The sequence below is a fragment of the Drosophila innubila genome, assembly GCF_004354385.1.
Source record: "Drosophila innubila isolate TH190305 chromosome 3R unlocalized genomic scaffold, UK_Dinn_1.0 2_E_3R, whole genome shotgun sequence".
In the NCBI taxonomy this organism is placed as follows: Eukaryota; Metazoa; Arthropoda; class Insecta; order Diptera; family Drosophilidae; genus Drosophila; species Drosophila innubila.
Genome location: NW_022995380.1, coordinates 8,078,847 through 8,103,099, shown reverse-complemented (window position 1 = coordinate 8,103,099; position 24,253 = coordinate 8,078,847). Strand labels below are relative to the sequence as shown.

Genomic DNA, 24,253 nt, shown 5'->3' with positions numbered 1-24,253 from the left:
CAGCTCTACACGGCAATGCAACTCTGCGGTCAGCTGTCATGTCCCGTATTGTGTTTAACACAAATAAAAGTAAAAGTTCTAATCGTGCGTAGTTTTCTTATGATTATTAGTGTTTGCGTTTGTTTTACTTATCTAAACAGCATAATATTAACAACAATTTCAAAAACAAATGGCGCCAGGACAGTTGGCATTTTAGTTAGCTTTTCGGTTTCATACAACAACAAAGAGTACAAATATGTTGGTCGAGTTGAAGATAGCTGCGTTTATTAACTTCTTCAATCAGCGAATGTGATAGGTTCTGCCTTAATAATGATATAAGTTAATTTGTAATGTACAAATATTGTTAAGTTTTGCTATGAGAGATGATAAGCAGCTATTTTCCAATTCAATGGAGTCCACAGCAGATGGCACAAATGCAGCAGCAGTCTCAAAAGAAGTGACTGCGGCAACAACAACAACCATTGCCGGCAACGAAGTGCCGTCGGGCACGGGATCGGGTTATAGTTCGGAAACGGATTCTGCGCCAGAATCCGTGAGATGCCATACAGGTGGTCAAGAACAACAACAACGGTATCGCAATAATAGATGGGGTCCACAAAATAAACAACATTACAACAACAATAGATTTGAACCGGTAAATGAACGATACCACAATAATAGAAATGGACCAAGAAATGCAAATGGAAATGGAAATTGGTAAGCAACAATTTCTTATTTGACAACACATTAATTACATAAACTTATATACACACATACATACATGCAGAATAAAAGACATGCAACATCATCTAAACTAGTACACCCAGCAAGCATTTTATGAAATTTCTTATCTCATTCAAGTCCTATATCTGAATAAAATAATTTTCTGATTATAAATTATAACCTATCCGCGAATCTTCGACACAAAACCAATCAATTTATTTTCTTAAACCGAGCACAAAATTCTTGATGCAAGATTTTTCACAACAATATTTTGGTTTTCGGCGTTCTGTCTGATTTTTTTTGGTTAGATCAAATATTTTAAGCTATTTTTAATTTTTGTAGTGTTTAGTCGATGCCACTTTATTTGCATTTTGACTTAATTTATCAACAATATCCTTAATACATACTTAAAAAATACATGCTAAAATCCAGAAACTTAAACTTGAATTTTAGAATAATAAATCATATTCTAAGATTGACAAAGAAGACCCGACTAAGACTCAGCCTACTGATTTTTGTTAAAACGATCTTCCAAATGCTTGCTGGGTATGCCGTGCAACATCAAGTTTAGTAAACTGCTAACGTTCGCACAAAATGTTATGATAATGAGGCAGGCTATCAACCACAGCGTGGTGCGACTCTCACGTCCTTACTAATTTTATGTGCGTCAGGATCTCAGGTCACGGCATTTTTCTCCTGCCCTCATGTCGCATAAGCATAATGTGTTGTATATGCCACTTTTGTTGAACATCCACCCCCCACACGTACTGGTAAAATAGCTGGCCTTAACGAATTTTTTTTTTCTGTTGCCATAGCCTGTTTTACATATTCAAGTGTCTCTGGTTGAGCTTTTGGCGCGCTTTCGTCTTGGCCGCCTGCTGTGTGAGCCATTTGATGTGGCAATGGGAGGATTGTTGCGTAAACAATTCCTTCAAATTGCATTTAATTTGCTTATAAGCAAGAAATCAACATTATAATACATAATAAAAATTATACAAAAGAAGTCAAAAAAATTCTCTTATTATTATAGAGCTAATATTCCAAGTTTTTTTCTGTCAATCCCTCCTTCAGCTTGCCCTATGAAATATCTTCAAATTATTGGCTTTTATGCCAAGTCCTGCCACATCTGCAACAGCTGCAAAAAACAAGACGCACAAAAAAAAACGAAAATTCTCATAATAAATATAAAATGGCAAAAACGTGTCGATATCGCATAACAACTTGAAAATGATTTGTTTCACAGTCTGCAGCGCATATTAACTTCGATTTTCAATTCAGAGCAACACCAGCAGCTCATATGCCACATGTAGAAAGGACGCTCTTTCCTTTTCTCAGCTACTTGAGCAATTTTTTGCCAGTTAGCTAGCGCGTCAAATTCCATTAGGCTGCAAATGTTGCCAAAATACAACAACAACAACAGCAACAAGAAGAAAACAAAATCGACTCATAGACAACCTTGTTTGTTTGCCTTGTCTCAATGGCGTTGTCCTTAGCCATAGCCTGCAGCTCGGCCAGCTTCATCTTGTTAACCAAACAAGCTGCAGACATTGAAGCTGCTAAGACAAAACCACAAAGCATAGTTCACCTCAGTTGAATATGCAAAAAAAAAAAAAAAAAACAATTCTAATTGATAGCCAAAGTGAACAAGGCTTTGACTGCCTTTACATCTTGACCATTTCCGTTTTGCGGATATGCATGTCTGCTCAATTTTCCAGCAAATGACTGGGCATTGGTCTCATCTCAACTCGTCGTCATTTTCCTCACCTTCTAGACGCTATAGAAATTGATTGGAATTTACAACATGCGGCTAAAAATTTCACTTCTTTTTTTTGCGCTTCCTATTCTCTTGTTACCAATTTCTCGCAACACGTCAACACTTGTTTGTGGCTTTCACTGTTGTTGCTTCTGTTATTTGCCTTCTGGCCCTGCCTGCATGAAGTTGTTCAACTTGTCATCAAGTTTGTAGACGAAAGCAAATAATATAATACGAATTGACTTAACTCCTTAAAGTTAAGAAAGGATTAGAATAGGTTGTTTCAAAAAAATTTTGACTTGACCGAACTAAAATAATAATTAAGTTGCATAACTTATTTTAACGTTAAAAATTAATTTTCAAAAACAGATGTTTAGTAGAAAAGAAAACTCAACTTTAGTTTTTAGAGTATACAGCTTTCGCTACAGCTTTACTTATTTTTGCTGATATTTTTCAAATTCCTGTTTAAGCTCTCTGTTAATTGCTATTTGCCGTTGCCTTTTCTACGGATGAAAAAAAGTATGCTGACCATAGGTATTAACGTAATTAATTTCATAGCGCGTCACATGTTTCAGACCGTTGAAAAAAAATCGTTGGGAAATTAATAATAAACAAATCTTTTCATGTCAGCAACGGAATTTTCGACACTTTTGCGCATTTTTCAGCTGCCGGTCGGGAAAGTTTTTTTTTAACTCAATTTCACAGCAATTTCTGGAAAGTCTCCCGATCGACTCATACCCGGAATGGACCATTGTTTAGGGTCACTCAAAAGCACATTTCGCTTATTATTAGCTCATTTATTACCACCAAGCACTGACCCTGGCAGCACCTGGACCTGGACTTCCTTCAGCCAACCCCTAAGAAAAACTTTTTGAAAAATGTCCGATAAAAATACAAAAAAAAACTCTGTGGGTTGCGCGCGTCTTGAAATTAACACATAAATTTAAAGTGGGTGGTGTTGGGTTGTGGCCTGTGGCTATCCGTGAGATACTTTTGGTCTCACGCTTGGTTTGGCCCAGACTCCTTGGGTTCGACTCTGACTCTGGCTATTGTCATTGAAATTTCCGTGCGAATGCGCTCAGTGTCCTGCCTGTCAATTTACCTAGGCAATAACTTTTTGGCCAATTGACGTTGAAACTACGTGACGGGCCGATAAAAGTATCTGCCGGATATGTACTTATTGCCATGTGCAACAGACTGATGCGACATTTGCAACTTGCCGCAAATTTTAATTATGCGCCACCAAATTAAAAATCCGTGCAAATTATTCCCCCTTTGCAACTTCATTATCAACTCAATGCAGGCCGAGGCATAAAATCAAGCTAAAAGTATCCCCCTGCCGCTGACTCGGAAATAACAATGAAGGGCAAGACAAAACGAGGTCTTGAAATGAAAAGAATAAAGCCAAAAGGCCGCAGAAATGCGGAAATAAATAAACGTCGCGAATCTCAGACAGCGTTTTGAATAACAAAATTAACAGACGAACCATCTCTTCCCATTTCCCCTAAACACTAGCTATAAGATCTTTCTTCTGTTTAGTTATGCATTTTCTTTTACTTTTTTTATTTAAATTTTTTATATTTATTTTTCTCACAATCACAGGCACCAGTTCCAGTCATATAACTCGAGACCCTGGCAAAACGGACGCAGGCAAGTTTTTCCTCTATTTTCATTTTTCCCTGACTGCCATTTGTTTGCTTCTCAAACCGTATTTGTTTGTTTGTTTTGTGTGTGTGTCTGTTTTTCTTTTTTTTTTTTTTTTGCTTTGTTTCTTTTGCTTTAACGCACGTTTGCACCTTTGTGGGTGGCTGTGGGGGGTGGTTCTTGGGCTAGATTGCCCAGGGGAAGGCAACCACATTATTAACACTTGACTAAATATGCATTTCTTGGCCGACGCTGTTGACAGCAAAAAGCGTTAACAAGGTTTACGTTAAGGGTTTCAAAACAAACACAAGCCGAGCTAACAAACTGATGAGTGGGGATTATGATAAACTGAAACAAGTTCCAGAATACGTTCCCAAGTCACCTTTAGTTCGAAAAACTGGGTTCGATTCATTTAAAAATATACATCGTCAAGTAATCGTCAATTTGTTTTTAAATTTTTAAAGGACGAATCAAAAATTATCCGTCAACTAAAAAAAAAAAAAAAAAAAAATAAATAAATAAATAAATAAATAAATAAATTTAGTGATAGCGTGTAGACTAAAATTTAAGCTAATTATAAACTGAAATTATTATTAAATGAAAGAAATCAGGGGTGCCACAGAAATCGTAACCAACCGAAAATCTCCCAAAAATGTCTGGAGATTTGGGAGATATTCGGTTGGTCTCGCTTTCTGTGATACCCCTGAATGCAATTACAAGTCTATAGTGAGAAAGTAGAGTGAAAGATAAAAAAATCAAACATGGCTCCACCACACATTTCAAGTTCTATCAAAGATATGTATATGCACAATGGTAAACTTAACTTGAAATATAAAATTTATCAAAAAAAAAAACATGTCTCAAAATATGGGTAATTCGATTGACTTATGTTAAAAGTAGTTAAGTTAGTAACTGAATTTCTTGTTTGAGATTTGTCAGCTTGAATTGAAAAAAAATTACCAAATAAACCAATTCGATCCGTCTACTTAACTATCATTTAAAGTCTAACCAACGATAAAATTATATTCAGTTAATCGAAGAATTTCATTGAAAAACTTGTCTAACTTTATGTAAATGTAAATTGCATGCAGCATGCAAATATATACACAAATATAAACCAAAGATATTGAATCCAATTGAATTATTTTACGAACGCAATCCCAACGTGTAACATCAATGTTACCCACCACCCGCCCAACCGACACGAGGGGCGACAGCCGCATGACGCACGGCACGAAGATCGCGTAACGGCAAAGGTCCGGACCCTGGCCTTCAAGTTGGTTAGAGAAACACGTCGCGCACGCGTTATACAATTCGGACGCCCATTTAGATTTACCACGGATAATTTTGTTGGCTGGATGGGGTTAATAAGCAGAACACATGCCCCGGATAGATCAGACTTTGTCCAATATTTAACTCTCGGTGGGGGAACAGTATTGTTATATTTAAATCGATCGTTAACGTGATCATTAATCAATATGTTTGGGAATATTTGGTTGGATTCGACACATTATCTGTGTATTATTATCGATGGTTTAACTTATATCTAATACCATTAGTTGCCTACCTATGCATTGCTGTTTATTTGTGACTGCTTAAACAGATATTGATAAATTAACTTGATATTGATTACATCGTATATCTTTGGCTACATATTGGCCCTACTATTGGTTACATATTTTTATGGGTTAATTTTATGGTTACTTTTCCGTTAATTTCTATTTTTGTTTTTGTTTTTTACTTTACTCATTATTGACTTTGGTTCTTTTTCTCGACGCTATATAGCGACTGTCGTTGTTATTTTCTCCATGAAAAACCACGCATTTCTTCATTGTTGACATCTTTACGTGTTTCTACTTACAGTAGGCTCGCTGTGTGCGAACTGACGGACAAGACACACAACAAATCTGATACGGCTTTAATGCCGTTGATAATTTAAAGAAGTTGCCGCTTTTCAAAAGTGATCGCAGTTGATCTGTATTTAATCTGTAAGACGAAAAATACGATTGTTGAAAAGTTATTAAATAATCATTAGAATGATATAGTATTTGAAAGAGAATATTGAAATTATTCCATTGACAGCATGTATGAAATGGTTATCAGATAGAATAAGTTAGCCCTGACTTATATAGTTTGTTTATTTTGAATCAACCTGATGTGATCTTAGAAATGTTAAAATTTTTATGTATAAAAAATATTTCTGTAAAGATTCTGAATTTCTTCAAACCGATTTTTTATAGATTTTTTAAGAACAAGCTGGTGTAACACATATGTTATAGCCATTTTAAACTATTCTGAACATTTCTCATCGACCGGATCAAATGCGCAAAAGTTATTTATGAAAAAAGAAATATAAGCAGCATGCGCAAAACATAGATGCGCAATTTAAATAATAAGCGTGTTTGTTTATCTATTTAAATTTATTAGCATACTTTTCAGGGTAAAACAGATCCTCAACTCAACTATGTCAACGATCGATACCTCAACAAAAAACCCATTAACGAAGTGTAAAACAAGATTATTTGATACTATTGTCGACTGATCGTTCGTATGTATGATATGGTAGTCCGGTCTTAAATAGTTTGATCAGAATGAATAAAAACAAAACAAGTGCACAATCAGTGAAATTTTTTGAGTTCACACTAGGAACAACCTAATTGTTCATGCTTAAGGTTTTCGACTTAAATTTTATATTAATGACATGTTAATCTGATCTTTAAGGTTCCGGTGTATACCCTTTGCACTTACCCAATTCTTTACACTTACACCCCCATCCCCCTCAATATACGCACCTTGTTGAGCCGTTAGCTATCGCTGGGATCCAAGAGTCTTGCCGTCTATTGGCAATGAACTCAACAAAAATTCCTTTGGTTGCTGGTGTGAGGTGCACGAGAATAGCAGTTAATGGGTGTAGAAGAATCTCTGTTTGTTGCTTCTTCGTAGGAGACTAAACACGAACGTTTGATAGTTGAAATTCAACTGAGCTCAAGCACATAGCCTAACTGACTTTTATAGGCAGCACAATCAAATGACATGCGCCGAAAATGTTGATTCTTCATACATACACTCGTATGTACTGTGGGGACCAGATCCCCCGACTCAGACTCCATGTCTTGCTTATTGTATTGTTGTATGTAGTTTACAAACAAAAATGCCAACACTCACACCACGAACAGCCTAGAAGTATGCAACAGCCAACCAGGCAGCAGTTGCGCTTGCAGTTTCCCTACCTACTCTCTTTCTGACTCGCTCGCTCTCCCTCTCTTGCTCGCTCACGCTTTGGCTTTGAAGCAACCATTAATTGCACATTGCAGTTGTTGTTGTTGTTGTTGTTGTTGTTGTTGTTATTGCATTTGTTGCTGTTTTTTGCTATTTATGTTGTTTTGCTTGTATTTTATTTTATTTCCCAATGCCTTTCATTTTGCTCACTTTCTCATGCGCACTCGCTCTCACTTCCAGCGCGCTCGCTCCCTTCCTCCCTTGCTCGCTCTCTCGTCTGTCTGTCTGTCTTTCGGCTGCAGTCGTGTGTCAGGCTTCGTGTAAAGACGAAAGGCTTGCTGCTGACTGCGCTACTCCTTGGCTGTACCGTTAGTCTCGCTCGGTCTTTACACCTCGCTCGTTCGTCGTGCGCTGCCCGCAAACGGGGCGGCGTGGGCGGATGATAACGGCATCCCCATCCCCCCTCCTACTCCCCATCCCTGCGTTTGTCGTTGCATCTTATTTAGTTACACATTGCTGCTGCTTCTGCTGCCTGCTGTTGTTGTATTTTGCATTGTTTTGTGCTGTGTTTTGTTTTGCTGCCTCCTGCCGCCTTCCCTCCTCTTCCTCTTCCTCTTCCCTCTCCAGTGCAGCGTCCGCCTCTCGGGCCGTGACTTCGTGTTATGTACAAGTCGTTATGATCCTCGGCTCGACGCTCGTTCGTTGTATATGAATTGGTTGTGTGTACGCGATTGTTGTTGTTATTGTGTTGTGTGCTATTGCACTTGTTGTTGTTTTTACTGCTCTTGTTGCTGTTGGCCATGTACAAAACGAGTCATCATTTGATGTTGTTGTAGCTGTTGCTATTGCTATTGCTATTGCTATTTGGCTCTCTAAACTACTCCCAACTGCAGAGCCTTACCGTCGGTTAATGCCATTTGGCAGCACGACAGCCAAACAGAAAGTTCTCGTGCTCAAAGTCTATGCTCTGCAGTGTAGTTTTGTGTTGTGTAGTGTTGTGCTGTGATTTTCATGTTGTTGTTGGTGGTCATCAACCGCAACTAGACAGTGTCGACCACTATCTTTGTGTATATGAATGAAATCTATATTTAATATGATAAATAATTAAACCTTTTAACTTTAAAATTAAATTAATTAATCATTCATACAATTTGCTGAACTCTGAAACACATAATTTATTTAAATATTAAATTAAAAATTACATTAAAATTAACCCCACATTAATAAATGAAACTAATATATATAAATATTAATCTTCAAAATATAACTATAAATTTCGCAATAATAATATTAAAATAAAATTAAATTTCAATAGATAACTATCATTAAAAACAAAAACGTGTCCAACAAAAATAGAAACACTTGAATCGAATTCCCACGCACAAACGTTTCCGCTTCCGCTCTGTCAACCGTATAACTGTCACGCAGCGTGTTGACAGGCTGATTTATATATACCACACACACATACTCAAATACACCTACAGCCTATAGGCCAATTCATAAACAATTAAGTAACGCTTGAAGTGGCAAAACGTGAGTTTTATTTGGCATGTGAATTTCGACATGGTCAGTCAACTGACCCTTTGTGATTGAGTTAACTTATTGGACTTAAGTGAGATGAACTTTAGCAATCGAATTGTTTAAGTGCATTAATAGACTGACTTAGTTTTGGTAACTTACGACTTGTTTAGTGTTTAGTAGATGGCAACCAAGTTGCCAATTAAGTTGCACTGGCTGCTGTGATTTATTTTATTGCAATTCATTTCGAATGTCCTTTGAAAAATTCAAGGCTAAGCAAGAATATTTAAATCAGTCAATTAAACAGACAACAAGGTGAGCTCAAGATGTATAACCTGTTATTTTTAGTTGATTGAAGTAATAAAAATATCACATACAAATTTAAATCTTTTAAGTTCTCGAAAAGTTTGCATTTGGAAGATCCAACCCTTTGTAGTCTATATAATAATTTCGTATATAATTTTATATCGAATATAATTTTGTTAAAAATCGTATATGTGTATGGTTTATCAATTTCCGAACAACTTATGTGAGAAAGAAACGCGGAACTGCCTTGAAAGATCCTTTTTCATCGATTAAGGTTTGCTAATTATTGGTTTATACTTTATTATGATATTTATGCATATAGTCTGCAAAGTTATTTTCCCTTTGAAGTAAGTTCAACAAGTATAAGTACGACTATTTAATAAAAAAATTTGTAAAGGTCTTCATGTATCATAATTTGTTTCGAAATGTTCCTCTAAACGTATTTGCTCTCTTTTAAAATCCTAAATTTAATTCAAATTTGAGTTTTTCAACAGTTGAAGCTGTGATAATTATCTTTTATTCAGTCTAATAAAGTGGCCAAATATTTTCATACCAATTTCGCTCGGTAAATGAGTTTTGTTGTCTCCAATTCAATTTAGACAAATTGAACAATCTATGACAGGGCGCATCATTGCCTGACGCCATCCACTGTCAGTTTTGTACAGCTTCGTTCTAATTAACGTAAACAAATTTGAAGTAGAAATAACAATAAATGTCTCTGGCAAATCCGCTTATGCGCAACGCGCGCATCTGGCAATCGAAAAGTTTGGCATTTTCATTTTTCTTATTCTTAATTAAATCCAAAACACTTGCATAAACTTTTATTATGACCAAGACAGTACCGTAAACCCCACCAAAAACCTCTCACCCTCTCTTTTTCTTTCCACTCAGTCAAAAGTGAGACATTTTTCATTTTTCATTATCGAGCATTATAAAAGCTTTGCGAGTAAAGAAAAAAAAATGACAGTCAGGCAAGGCTCGAAAGTGTCAGGAGTGTTCTGACTGGCCATGCATCTCATCCTCTCTGCCATTTCGAGTGCTAAATCATAAATATGCATCTAACGTTTATCTAACGTCTTTATGGCTCAAGCCTCCTCTTTTCTTATCTATATACCATGCTGCCCCCCTTGACATTGTTTAAGAATCTGTCGCGCGCGCTCCTTTGCCGAAAAAGTAGACTTAAAAGTAATTTTACGTCTGACTAAACATTAATGTGCTCAATATTTTATTGTTTGTTTGCTTGGTTGTTTCATAGACAAAACGAAGAAACAAAACGACAAACGGCAAAAATGTCAGGCACTTGATTATGCGGGTAGCTTTGTATTTTTATCGAAGTTTCGATTTTTAAATGCCCTCCAAAATAAAGAAGATAAATAAACGGGATCAAAAGTTTGGTAAAGCAGTTTACTAGCAAGATTATAAACATTTGAAGAGTTTCATTAAAGATATTAAGATTTTCTTTGTATACTCAACCAAAACCAGATAAAAAATAAATAAATATCTGTCTAGTTTGGTTTGTTAAATAATTACTTATCAAATGTTTTCATATTTTCGATATTTACTAACTTAACTAACTAAGGACCTACACACTTAATTTTAAATGCAAGTTTTATTAAAGAAAATCTCAATAATACTTATTTTACTAAGTATCTTTTAAATGAGAGCAATTTTCTCTTGATTCGAAAATTTATAGTTTAAGAGTGATGTTTCTCTCATAAGAATCAAAGCATTTTTCGATCACTAAAAAACTTTTCAGGTAGTTAAAATTAGTTTAAACGAAATTTCATAAATTTATTTAAATATAGATCGTAATTTATTTCAAGTTCAATTGGTATGAAACTTGTATTAAATTTAAGTTCAAACATTTAACTGCAGTTAGCTGGGGTTCCGAAACTGTATTACTTTTACAAGACTTATATTTAAATACGTCAAAGACCCTCATATGAGCACCCGATTACTCATTTTGATCGAAAATGTTTAAATTAAAGCTACCACAGTCTTTTATTGGACTGGCCAAAAAGCTTCCCTTCACTTTATTTACTTTTAGCTGTCGTTGCAGTTTGTAAATAACTTTTGGGCCAACTGAAGGTGGAAATTGTTTGGCTAAAAATACATATGGGGATGTAGCTCAGATGGTAGAGCGCTCGCTTAGCATGTGAGAGGTACGGGGATCGATGCCCCGCATCTCCAAGAAATATATATCCGGTGTGGACTTTTTTGCAAACCGCCGATAGAAACAAATATGCAGACGTCTGCATTTTTTTGATAAGATTGAAGATGGAAGAAAGCGTACTAATGAATATTCAAAGTTCGCTTTGTAAATGCCAAACGACTTGAAATGTGTGTGTCGGGCCCCCATGTCGACAATCAAGTCGCGTAATTTGATTTGATGCCCATTCCGAAGGTGAATCACACGGAAAATACATTGTCGCACATAAATCAGCACAATATGCCAATGTTTGTTTACTTGCCAGCCTGCAGAACTTTGCCAGCAATTAAACAGGCAGGATAGCAGCATGGCAGGCACACGGTCCCAGGACGATGTGGCGGGATGAGACAGTTGTGTTGCCGCAGGCACAACACACTCACAACACACACAGGGTATAAGAGTATACTCCTGGGTCTGTTGAGTGGGTTTGGGTATTGTAAATGATACATGATGTGCTATTTATGAGAAGCCTTTGTTTTAATTTTTGCACTGCACAGGACAAAGTTTTCCTCCCTGACGACTGCTAAGCTAGTTAAGCTACTGTTTTGCCCTTTTACTCTTCCTACCTTTTCAGTCAATGCTACCAGCGAAATTTATGTGTTTTGCTATTTTTTAATTGTTTTAAGTGTTTTGATATATTTTTTTTTTTAACTTGTTTGGTTTTTTGCTTTTCAATATATTTCTGAGTAAAAAGTAGCAAAAATGAAGTTTTATCCTGTTGGAGATGCGGGGCATCGATCCCCGTACCTCTCACATGCTAAGCGAGCGCTCTACCATCTGAGCTACATCCCCAGGTGATACCGTTACGTATAACGGCTGCATATCTATGACACTTCACTAACGTGTCGCTTACCAAAGTCCAATTACAGTTAATGTACATTCAATTGAAATGCATGGCACACCATGGTCCAGTTTGGTTTGTAAGCTTGGCCTGAACTGGTTTAAGGCTTAAAGCGAGTTTTGGCTATTAAATTGTTGTTGTTTAATTGTGTCACGGAGTGTGGCTACCCATAAATGCTTTAGATATTTCTGTAATCAAAGTTGCAGCTTAAAAGTATTTGAAATTAGTCTAGTCTATATTTAGATAATAGCTGTGATAACCGAGCATGTCCATTATATTTTTTTTGATTTCAAATTTAATTCTGATGCGATTTGAAAATACAAACAATTTTTATTACATTTTTAAACAGAATTTTTTAATTGACTTCGTATCCATCTGGAAGAGTCCCTCTGAATTTGTGCTCTGGTGCTCACCGTTATGTAATTTAATAGCCTATTTCAATTACGCTTAAGTTCTTCAACATTTTTTTCAAAGATCAGTTTATTTATAGTTTTTTTAAAAGTCGAATCAGCTGAGAACAAAGAAGACAAATATACGCAAATATAAGCAAACCACAATTAAACGTCGATTACTGGCAATGCTACTTTGTTTAAACTTTAAAGTGAAAAAAAAACCCTTACCCAACAGTTTTGAGTATCTTGTTCGTTATGTGTTTTGGGCTTTAATTAAAAGCAAACAAAGCTACAAAACACGCCTGTCAACGAGTCAACCATTGAGGCGATGGAGAAAAGTTGAAAATTACCTCAAGCTGTTGCACATCAAGACTCAAGAGAGGACTCGAAAACCAACCCACTAATTGCTCCAACCTCCGCCATTGTCGTTGTTATTGTTGTTGTTTATCAGAGGGAGAAACATTGTGAAAACATGTGGGGAAGCGTATCTGCGCTTAAAAAGACATTACGAGCACAACAATTAGTTTGTCTCATATATAAGAAAGAGTGTAGAGAGTAGGATGTTGGGTGTAGGGCGTATAACTCCCACATTTCTTGGCAAGAGTTAAACGTTTTCATATTTATGAGCATCGTAAAACTCAATGATATACAAAATTAATGACAAAGGCGCACGAGTGGCACTTTTGCTTACTTTCTGGCACCCAGGCGAATCGTAAAAGAAATGTTACCTCAAAACTTTTGTCAGCATTCATCTACCTGCTACATGTTGCAGAGTGGTGGGGACAACAGTCATCCAAGCGTCTTGTAATTTTAATTTCAAGACAGTCTGCGACTTTTAGTTGCTGTCTCGAAAATATTTGTACACTTTTTTCCATCTCTTCCTGCCTGTCTATTTCGAGTGTCACGTACTTTTTGCTGTTGTGACTTTTCTTCTTTTTAATTGACTTGCTATACCCTGCTCAAGGTTCATTAGTTTATTGGACGGGGTAGGGCCGTGATATAAGAAATAGGTGCCCGCTTCCCCCGTTGTCTCCTGCTCATTAGAGCACTTGTCACATACGCCCCGTGTGGCATTCGGCTTTGCCTCGTTTCCGGCAAGCGTGTTGCAGCTTTTTTCGTCTTTTATTATTTTATTTTTCTTTTCTGCTGTTTCTTTTTTCCATTTTTTTTATTTTTGAGTAACACTTGGACAAGTGGCATCCTTTTTCACTCATCACTGCATAAATTTTCTTAAGTTTTTTCCTTCCGCTATGCGTTATGCATATTAATTTTTCGTTTTGGGACCAAGTTCGTATTTGCACTGAGCCTTGATTTGGCACCAAAGGTAGCAGCTCTGTTGATATAACTTATGATGTGGGTTTGGTTTATTTAGGCTTACAAATGATTGCTTTGCATTTATTTTTTAAATTATTCAAATAAAAGTTGACAAGCTCCGTCATTTCGATAGTTCATCAATGTACAATATAATGAAAAGTTTATTGGTGAAATATATATTGATATATTGCTTTTGATTTCTATGATAAAAAATGTTTTCAATAAAATATTTGTATGCTCAATAGGTTTTGTTGAAAGATGTAGAAAAATTCCAATTGACAAAGTTTGAGCTTTAAAACATAATAAAATTGTTTCTTCAAATCACGAAAGAGTAGGACATTCTATAATTTATAATGATACAACTGCTTGAGTGCTTTCTAGCTCCATAAAAAACTAATGTTTATTTCAGTATCAATTTTTAAAACTTAGTCATAAATAAAATAAAATGTAAAAATTTGAGAATTGAATAATTTAAATATCGACTTGGGTTTTTAGTCTTGCTTCTAGGCAACGAATTTAATTATTTCTAATTTTTTATTTGATCGTAGACGTTTACCTTTCCAAAGCCTTTTAATTTCTACAAGTTCATTTTAGCTTAAAACTTTCTAGGAAAAAAAAGAAAAATGTTAAGCTGCTTTACTGCTGCAACATTTTAAATTTTTAATTAGTTTAAGTTACAAATTACGTTAACAAAAGGCAACAAGAGCTACACAAGATTTGTGGTCGTATATTTTAGCATTTCTTAACGAGATTTTCGAGCGAGGCACAAATAAAAGGGCGGACATGCCAAAAAGTAGAAAAATTCTCAACGCCAAAGGAATTTGCACCTTTGCATACACAAATAGGGAGGCAGCTGAGCAGGTGTAAAAAAGGGGAAGGGAGGGGCCGGTGGTTATAAATTTTAAATCTGTTAAATTAATGCCGCAGCTTTCTTTCATTCTTACGTGCCAGAAAGTTGACTGAAACTTGAGTAGAGACGTTTCTTGATTACATTAATTATTCCTTTATTGTTTGTAGAACTTACAATTTTTAAATGTAATTGCTTTAGTAGGTTTTATTGTAATGTTTTAATAATAAGTTTACTCTAATTGCAACAGAATGGAGTTTTCTGCAGAAATTTAAAACTTTTTTTTCCCGTTTTCTTTCAGGACACATTTTAATAATAATAATAATAATGTAAGTACAAGAACATTCAATATATCTTAGTGTTATTAATTACAAGTTAATTAATTTTTTAATTTGTGTAGTGGAACAACAATTCAAACTATTCAAGAAATAACTCGCGTAATTCATACCATAATCAAAACAATTCAAACTGGCAGCATAATAACAACAATTGGAAGAGCTCGGACTCTTTCAACTCATATAATTGCGGTGATAGACCGGATTTTCGAAGAAATACATCCAATAAACTGGTGAAATGGTCGACGAGGGACACTCAAGACAGAACTGATTACTATAGAAATTCAAGACGAAGCAGGGAGAAATCATACGATAGGAGAGAATCCGACTGGGATCAGAGTTCCAGTCGATCGCAAAGTTGTGAGTCTAGGGAAAGTCGAAAAGAGAGAAACAAAGACAGGGAAAATGATATTGAAAACCCAACCAGTGAACAAAAGGAAAAACAGCAAAAGCTGCAATTAAATAAAGAAAGAAAAAAAAGCCAAAACGATAAACAAATTAGTATTAAAAAGAAAGGAAACATTAAAAAACCCAGTTCAAGAGAAAACTCAACAGACAGGAAAAAAAGCGTTGAAACTGAAAAAGCTGCTCCATGTGAAAAATTGGAGAAAAGCATTTCAGCAAAGCCGAAGGATGTTATAAAAGATACTCTCAACACTGTGAAGATAGATGAAATTAGTTCAAAGTCCATTGATAACGACAATACGACAACACAACCCACACAGAATTTAAATGAAGCTCAGTCCAAACTCATCACAGAAATTAAGTTGAACCCAGTTGAGGATGAAAAGGAAACAGGAGCTATTAGCACATATCCTCAGATACAGGTGCGACCATTAAGCGAGCTCCTAAAGCAGGAAATAATCGCTGTGACACAAGAGAAACTTCAGGTTGATAGTCCAGTTTCCCCTAGTGGAAATACAGTCATCACACCTCCTCCGCGTCCTGTATCCCAAATCCGTCGACATATTGTCGGCAGTGCTGCAAATAATGGTGGCATTGGCGAGTCCATCATTAATGATCGTTTGGCCAATATGGACAAGGAGAGTCTCAAGTATATCATCAATAATAGTGATACCATTTACAACGAGCATTTAAAATCTCAGGCGCGACGACGTCTCCGCGACGAGATACGACGTCAACTGAAGGAGATTGAATTCGAGCAGCCAAAGGATAAACCACCGAAGGATCTAGTCGAGGACGAAATCGTGGATGCCATCAAATTGCCACAGCTTTTGCTTAAAGAGATTGAAAAGTGTTTTGGCATTGACATATCCGAACCAAAGACTACGGAGGAGAACAATACAGGCTCCGCTGAGAATAAAGAAGAAAATAGCCCAGAGACCTTGAAGAGTGAGATAGTTACAGCTGAGAGCGATCAGTCTGTTATAGAGATCGAAAATTTCAATTCAGAAAAACATCCTGACGAAGAAGAGCTGCCAGAAACCAAGGAGTTACCGGACAGCATGGCCAAGGAGAGCTCAACAGATTTAACGACTCGCCTTAAAATTGCCGAGCAATTCAAGGCCTTGGCGGCCAAAAAATCTATCAGTGCTCAGCTGACTGAAGCTGCCAAGCCTCAAAGTCCGCGAAAAGCGAAATCCATTGAGCAGAAAGCCAACCCACATATGAAGAAAATCGAGAACAGAAAGCAAACACAATTTTCAGAACAAGAATCACAAAAAAAAGCGTTGCCCATCAAAAAGGAAGTCAAAACCGAAGTCAGAGCTTCACCTAGCATTGATTGCATAGTGCTGAGCTCTTCAGAGGATGAGAATGAAGATGAGAATGAGAAGGATGTTCAGCATGTACCGCAGTCAACAAATGTGATATCCCTAGTCCATGAGAATGATGTTTCCAGCGATCTCTCAAACTCATCCAACGATTCGAAAGAACAGCTTTATCAACAGAAACTCAACGAAGATGCCGACCATGTCGTGTCCACTTTTGAGAAGCTCATATTGCCGCAATTAAAGGGTTCGCTGGCGGATCGCTATCGTAGCAATCACAGTGCCAATCTAAAAAGTCGACTGCACTTCATCTCCTGCGTGGTGACCAGCAATGAGCACAATTCTCGGTCATTTAGCAAAATCGAAGTGGCAAGGATACAACAGAATCTAAAGGAAACCTACAATCGATTGGGCCTTGACTTCCTTTTGCGTGAAATTGACAATGTGGTGAATGAAAAGCAGAAGTCGCAAACCGAGTCTAATGAGCTTATCACCAGTTCATCCAAAAGCGCTGAGCTCGCGTCTGAGGCACATCAAAGGAACGGCAGCATTGATGTGGAAGCTGCTGAGACAGCATTTGCCACAGCGGAGCGTGCTTCGATGCCACCGACACCACCACGAAATGGCACACCCACAAATGTGGCAAATCCAACTCGCCCCCTTCATGCCCTGCCCCTAGGTCCCTTTCTGGGTTTAGAATCAACTCTGCCACGCTTATCGCCGGGAAATTATCCAGTGCCCAGCAGCTTGGAGTCGAACGATTCGATACTCCAAATGGGAGAGTCAGTTATGCATAATCTGCTTGATATCGATCGACGTTTGCTAGAGAATCAAAATCGTCGCGGATTTCTCGAGGAGATGATTATTAAGTTTCAAAAAGAGAAATCCGATCTAGAAATGGTCAGTCTGGAGTTGCAGAGTCGCAAGTTCCTGTTGCTTAATTCGGTAATTTCAAGGTCGACAACAATAAATGCAACTCCATCGACAGCTGCGTCAGTCACGCCCATAAACTCACCACCGCCCACAGTTCCGGCTACAATCGAAGCTACTTCTAGTGAAAGTTTACCTCCAGCAGCTTCTTCAATTCCCGCAGTTGAAAAACCCAAAAAGCGTCAACGTCGCGTCATTGTGAAGCGTGTGAAGATTTTCCCCAAGCGCAAAGCTCGAGGCAAGTGCTTTAAGACCCTCCAGTCAAATAAAGTTCCTGGGGAACTTGAGTCCAACAAAGAGCAGCTGGAAGAATCGACAGACTCTGCCATACCTGAACCAATAGCTAAGCAGTTGAATGTCAAACAGGAGTCCAAGAAGGAAAACGATGACATCAACAAACGGGCCGCAGATTCAACTTTAGCTGGATCTCCCAAGCGTCAGCGATTAACCCGTTCCGCCACGTTGAATGCCACACAACAACCGCTGGCAGTTATACCACCGCTATCGCCACCACCACCACCGCCGGAGCCAATTGCCAACATGTCCTATGAGCTGCCTCGCATACTCCAGAAGTCAACACCACCGTCGCCACCCGCTGAAGCTCTAAGAAATTCAAATCCAATGCCTAAAAACTATAAATACGACTACATACCCAGCGGGCCTTTGCATAAAATTACTAGTCCTATTACTCAGATACGCATCTATAAGCTGCATATTATTGCCGCCTCGGAAAATGGAGACATCTATGTCTTTAACATTGCCAATCACAAGCTAGAGCGTCAGATCATCAAGCACAGTGAGGCAATTACGCATATGTTTCTCTGCGAGCAGGAATCATATTTATATACTACATCACTTGATGGTTTTCTCAAGAAATCATCTCTAGAGGTGCGTTCTAGACACATATTTATATGCATACATATACATATATTATATATTGCATATCAATTGCCATTTACAGAATTTAGAACGCGTTATGCAGACGGTATATCTGAAGGAACCATTGCAATCTATTGACATCGCCTGGGGCGTGGCATTTGTTGGCAGTCGCTGGGGCCACATCTTTACATACAACATAGCGGTAAGATTTTGAAAATATACTGAAATAATTTATTAGATTAGATTCTGTAACTCCCGGCCACCATGAGATAAATCCTTCATTTACAGATATCTTCATCATTCCTTGTAAGTTATATTCTTCATAACTAAAATTTTCAATCTTAATAAATACAGATGAGAGATTGGTCGTTTATATTTCTGATTATGTTACAGCTCTAAATGTAGAACTAACCATTTTTCTTTGCCTAAAACCAAAGTATCAAACCAAAACGAATATAGATTTCAATTAGGTTTTTAAGTATAGTATTATTTCGGTTTTCGGTTATCGCTTATGTAGTTCTTTGTATATAGTATCGTTTCTTAACGGTTACCGGTTTAATTTATGTTTCTGTTTAGATATACCGGTATGTTTTCGGAACATAAAAAAAATAATTGTAGAAATTATAAGCAAAAAATGTTAACATATAAACCAAAAAACTGGATTTAAAAAATTTTTTTACATGAATTGGTGACTTAACGGTTATTTCGATTTGAATGATTTCGGTTGTTTGTACTCGTTATAATATAAATTTTTGGCCTCGGTTAAGTTTTTAATTTCAATCAGCTAATACCGGTTACGGCTTTCATTACGATTTTAATCCCTTAAAAAAAAACTCATGTTCAACTTCAATATAAAACTTTTTCGATCAATTTTAAGACCGCCTAAAAATATGTTGCATACCACTAGGCGAATAGGAAGACCTCTCATCACATTTAATTAATGTGCGGCTCATTAAATATTTAGCTGTCAAATAAACACTTGAAAATATTCAATTAAAAAGTGAACGTAGAGCACTCGTTGTGTCTCTCTCTCTCACACACACTACAACTTCTTCGGCATATTTGTGTCCACACCTTGCCCCAAAGAGCGGCAACAATGAAAAACAACGAATTGGCATTAAGCAGCCATTGAATGAACCCAATGTCTAGACAATGAAAATCAAATCGAATTTATTTTTTCTTTTGCATTTTCACTAGCGATATACGCAAATTGGATGTGGTGAGGGGCTGGGGAAGCGTGAGAAGAGCGGCAAATAAGTAAGGGAAAGCGGGAAAGCTGGCACTTCATTACAATTTCATGTTAAGGGCAAAGGCGATAAGTCTTAATTTTTTGGCAGCCTTCGATTTATGGCTGCGACGTGCGGATAATTCACGGCTGTTGCCTAAAATTATGCTACAGAAAACTGCAGAGCCGACTGTACTTTTTTTTTTTTGCCATAACTGTGCTGTATTGCACTGTGGGTTGCCTTTTTAGATATTTACAAAATATTTAGCTATACCTAAGGTACAGCCACGCCCCAGTGCGGCAGCAAATTGAACTATAGACCCGACCCAAGTAGTTATATAGAACCTATCTAAAAGCATGTGCATTTGTATGTGTGTGTGGGGAAGGCGTTGCTTGTTGCAGTTTGCTTTGCTGCTATTGCTTGATATTTTGCTTTGTCGCTGTTTTGTGTTTTGTGTTTGGCTTTGCTGCACGTTGTTTGGCCAAAAAACTAATACATAGTCGTATATATGTAGCCAAGGCTGGGGGTTAGTTGCAACAAACAACAGCAAACTGCAGCGCATTCAGCAGCAGCAGCAGCAGCATATAGACAATATACACCTCTCGCTCTCACTCGCTATACAGCTCTCTATCTCACTCCAGCTCGCACACTCACTATTGTTGTTTATTTAAGTTTTTATGTGTTCATGTTTAGTTTACTGTATATTTTGCTGACTCACACTTTCTTGCACTACGAGTGCATCCATCGTTCATTGCCCGTTCCGTTCGCTCTCGTTAGCTTGCTCTCCCACACTCTCGCTCTCTCTTCACGATGCTGTTACAAGTCGTTCGTTGCTCTCTTCGTTGCGCTCTCAAGTTGCGTTTTTGCGCATGTCTTTTGCTGCTGCAGTTTCTTGTTGCCGGCTAGCTTTTGCATTTCTTCTTCTCCTCCTTCACATTCGCTCCATATTCGACATTGCGACGTCGGCATTGGCATCGGCAATTTGGCAGCAGCAAATAAAATGTTTATATGCTATTTACCCAAAACAATTTTAAATAAAATACAAACTATGTACTCACACTCACTCACTCACTCACTCTACCAAACTTTTCCCTTACAATTTTACGCTCTCGAGTCCACTCTCTTTGACTTTTGCGCTCTCCTCTCGCTTGCTCTGTCATTTGCTTATTGCAGGCATCCTTCCAAGGCGTTGCAATTGGAATGTGTCTTCGTGCCTGCTGCTGTTGTTGTTGTTGTTGTTGTTAGTGTTGGTGTTGTGGGTGGCTGTGCCTTACTTGCTGGTTGGCTCCTGTTTTGTTGTGTTGTGTCTCTGGAATATGACGCCGCCTGTCTGTGTGTGTGTGTGTGTTTGTATGCCGTTTTCTCATTGGCTGAGCCTGACGAATCGGGTTGGTTATTTGCCGGCCCCGACGACTGTTACTCTTTACTGTTGTTCTTGTTGTTCTTTCTGCTGCTGTTGTTGTTGTGTTGTTACAGCAGCATCCGACGCAGCCTTCAATTGCATACGTTCTTGGGCTCTATGTGGGTGTGGCAGGCGCCTTTGCAACCACTAAATAAACAAAGCAACGTTACGGACAACGACAACAACATTTAAGCTACATTCTCATATTTATTTAATTTTTATCTCTTGTTATTTTACCTTCTCTTGCACATTGCAGTACGACGCCATCTTGCAAAATATCTCGAGTCATAACCGTACATAAATACAAATGTACATATGTATTTATGCAAGTAAATTGCAGTACCTCATTCTCTGTCTCACTCATTTTTAATTTTGTTGATTTTTATAGTCATATACACATGCATATATGGACATGTGTATGTTTAATTCGTGTTGTAGGTTGTGGGTGTTTGAAAAGGTGCAAAGTAGGAAGTCGTTTCATTAATCACAAGGTTAGTTTTAGGCAGTATTCTTTAATTTTTTGCCCTGCAATTTTCTAGTGCTTTTAAGGGTGTGGCTTGTTTTTCTCCATAAAGCCTTAATGGCTTTTAAAACATTTTGCGCATTTATAGGTTGTTTATTTAAAACTTTACGCATGAGCTTTTCTCTAAAAGTATTTTCTAATTTAAGCAGTAATGTGATTAATCATTATCTCGAAATTCGCCGATTTGGTTTCGATCAATCATTGCAAATTTATTAAGGCACTTCGGTGAATGATAATTAATGTTAGCTTATCATCTGATTGATAAACATGACAAAAAATTACCGATTTGTTGACTAAAGATAGTGTGTGCATACCTACAGAATTTTCAAAACAAATTATTTCTGCTAAAATCGCAAAAATATCGCTTTTTTATTTATATTTTTCTTAAATTGATTTCTTCATTATGTAGCTTTTATATTTGAAAACAAATTACTCTTGAAAATAACAGGTAAAATATTTTTAAGTTTTTCCCGTCGTCAGTTTACTGCTAAATTATATACCATGTTTAAAAAATGACTTAAGCTGCTTTGAATGAAGGCGAATTACCTTAAACCACCATTATAAATACTTTTTCGATGCGGTTTAACGCTAACATTGATTTAGAGAAACTTGAAACCTTTAAACCAGTCGTTAATTCTTAAAGCCGTAGCATAGTTGTAGTATAAACACTTTTCGCTTTAAAATCGCTTTATTACAAAATCAGATGACTACCTTATAATACAACTATGGTAAGTTTTATGTAAAGCTTTCCAATATGCCAAATGTTTAATTAAACCACAATAATAACACAATTAAGTGTCAACTACTTATAAACACATAAGAAAATAACGATTTTAGTTAAATCAGGTTTAGCTGCTCTTTAAACATGGTAACAATCTAATTAAAGTATGTTAGACTCCGCGTATTGAAACAAGCCTTGAATTCTTAATCTCATCGTAAGCTTTTAATCAATGAAAGAATAATCCAAATCGGACGAATAACAGCTGTTAAAAAAGTTTCAAAAAATATTGTTTTGGGAATCGCAGTTTATTTAATTGCTGTTAATATTTAGAAAGCCCAATTGAGCTTCAAAACGAAATCATGAAATAAATATTGTCGTAACATTATTGTCTAATCCAAATATTATTATTGATAAAAAAGCTCAGTCAACAATATACAAATATATAATGTGTATAAATAGTTTTCTACAACAAATCTATTTATAATTGTCTTCAAAGCTCCCTAGTGTTATAGCCGACTTATACAATTACTGAGTGTTCATACTCGTATTGATAGAGTAATGCTATCAATTTGTTTCGACCTTTCATGACGTTGCACATTCGAAATTACAATGATCCCAAATTACAATGCAAAGCACATTCCGATACCAAAGCGAATTATGTGGTGAAACGCATTTTGTTGGTCAATGCTAAAGAGGGCCAATAAATGCGGAGTAAATACAACGGGGATGTAGCTCAGATGGTAGAGCGCTCGCTTAGCATGTGAGAGGTACGGGGATCGATGCCCCGCATCTCCAGGATAATTGCTTTTTTATTTTCATTTTTTTTTAATGAATTAAATTTAATTTTGCTTTAATTTTTTTTATTTACAGACCAACAAAGTAATGGACATGCCGCTGTTGTCCACAGGACAGTCCATAATTGCTGTTAAGGCGACCAAGGAAGGCGCACGGAGGATCATAATGCTAGGCTGCAAGGGCAACTTTGTCTTTCTACATGATGCGGCCAGTGGATTGTTGCTGCGCCGTCTGAGCATTCCCGAGGGCCTTAATGTATACAGTTTACTGCTCATTGATGGCCATGTGTTTTGTGGCACTCAGAAAAATGAGGTGTACAAATTTGAATTTGCCGTAAGTAGTTGCAGCTGAAACAAATTATTCATTTGATGATTCATTGATTCGTTTCTAATTTGAACAGAGCGGCAACATGTGCAATTCTTTAAGCTGCGGCAATGGAGCTGTTGCAATGGCCGTATATCAAGATAAATATTTGTTGATTGGCTGCTATGATGGATTTATTTATGTGCTAAACAAGGAGACTGGAATGAAATTGGGTCGTTTTAATGGTCCTGGACGATTGGTGTTGGCCCTGGCCATCGTTGGCGATAAGGTAAGGAATACATACTTTTGAAAAACGTAATTTAAGGTTTATTGTATTTAATTTACACACAGGTCGTCACTTCATCAAAGGACAACGCATTGCAAATACTGGAAATACCGTCTGAACTATTGAATCTGGAACAGTCAAATTAATATAAAAGGATCACTTAGATTTAATTGTATATTTTGAAATAATTTGCTTAGTTGATAAGTCTTTGAAGACCAAATTAAAAACATTTATTTTAGGAGACTTATTTTCCTTTTGTATATTTACAGTTGACAATTTCTTAGTTTAAAACTATGCAATTGTGTCAGCGGTTTTTATGTTTGAAGAATATTTCTTCGCCGTGAACAATAATAAAATAAAGAAATAGAAATGAAAATA

The 24,253-nt window shown here is 36.9% G+C and overlaps 1 protein-coding gene, 1 long non-coding RNA gene and 3 other non-coding genes across 5 annotated transcripts; 3 read left to right on the top strand and 2 right to left on the bottom strand.

Moving 5' to 3' along the window:
* Positions 1-49: 49 nt before the first annotated feature.
* LOC117792947 (zinc finger protein 106) lies at positions 50-24,118 on the top strand. Its single transcript, XM_034633289.1, has 8 exons — positions 50-696; positions 4,058-4,105; positions 15,047-15,074; positions 15,146-18,628; positions 18,702-18,821; positions 23,362-23,619; positions 23,687-23,878; positions 23,941-24,118. The coding sequence occupies exons 1-8, from the start codon at positions 356-358 to the stop codon at positions 24,019-24,021; spliced, it is 4,551 nt and encodes a 1,516-aa protein (XP_034489180.1). The 5' UTR covers positions 50-355; the 3' UTR covers positions 24,022-24,118.
* On the bottom strand, positions 5,239-7,133 carry LOC117792960. The gene is made up of 2 exons (XR_004618201.1): positions 6,892-7,133; positions 5,239-6,085 (listed from the first exon to the last, which is right to left on the bottom strand). It is a non-coding gene; the product is annotated as an uncharacterized LOC117792960 (long non-coding RNA).
* Positions 11,260-11,332, top strand: Trnaa-agc. Its single transcript has one exon. It is a non-coding gene; the product is annotated as a tRNA-Ala (tRNA).
* Positions 12,071-12,143, bottom strand: Trnaa-agc. Its single transcript has one exon. It is a non-coding gene; the product is annotated as a tRNA-Ala (tRNA).
* Trnaa-agc lies at positions 23,214-23,286 on the top strand. The gene has a single exon. It is a non-coding gene; the product is annotated as a tRNA-Ala (tRNA).
* Positions 24,119-24,253: the final 135 nt, after the last annotated feature.

Coding starts and splice junctions, on each gene's coding strand:
- LOC117792947 (XM_034633289.1), top strand. CDS start 356: ATGAGAGATGATAAGCAGCTATTTTCCAATTCAATGGAGTCCACAGCA. Junction 15,075..15,145: donor TTAATAATAATAATAATAAT/GTAAGTACAAGA, acceptor TAATTTGTGTAG/TGGAACAACAATTCAAACTA. Junction 18,822..23,361: donor TCTTTACATACAACATAGCG/GTAAGATTTTGA, acceptor TTTTATTTACAG/ACCAACAAAGTAATGGACAT.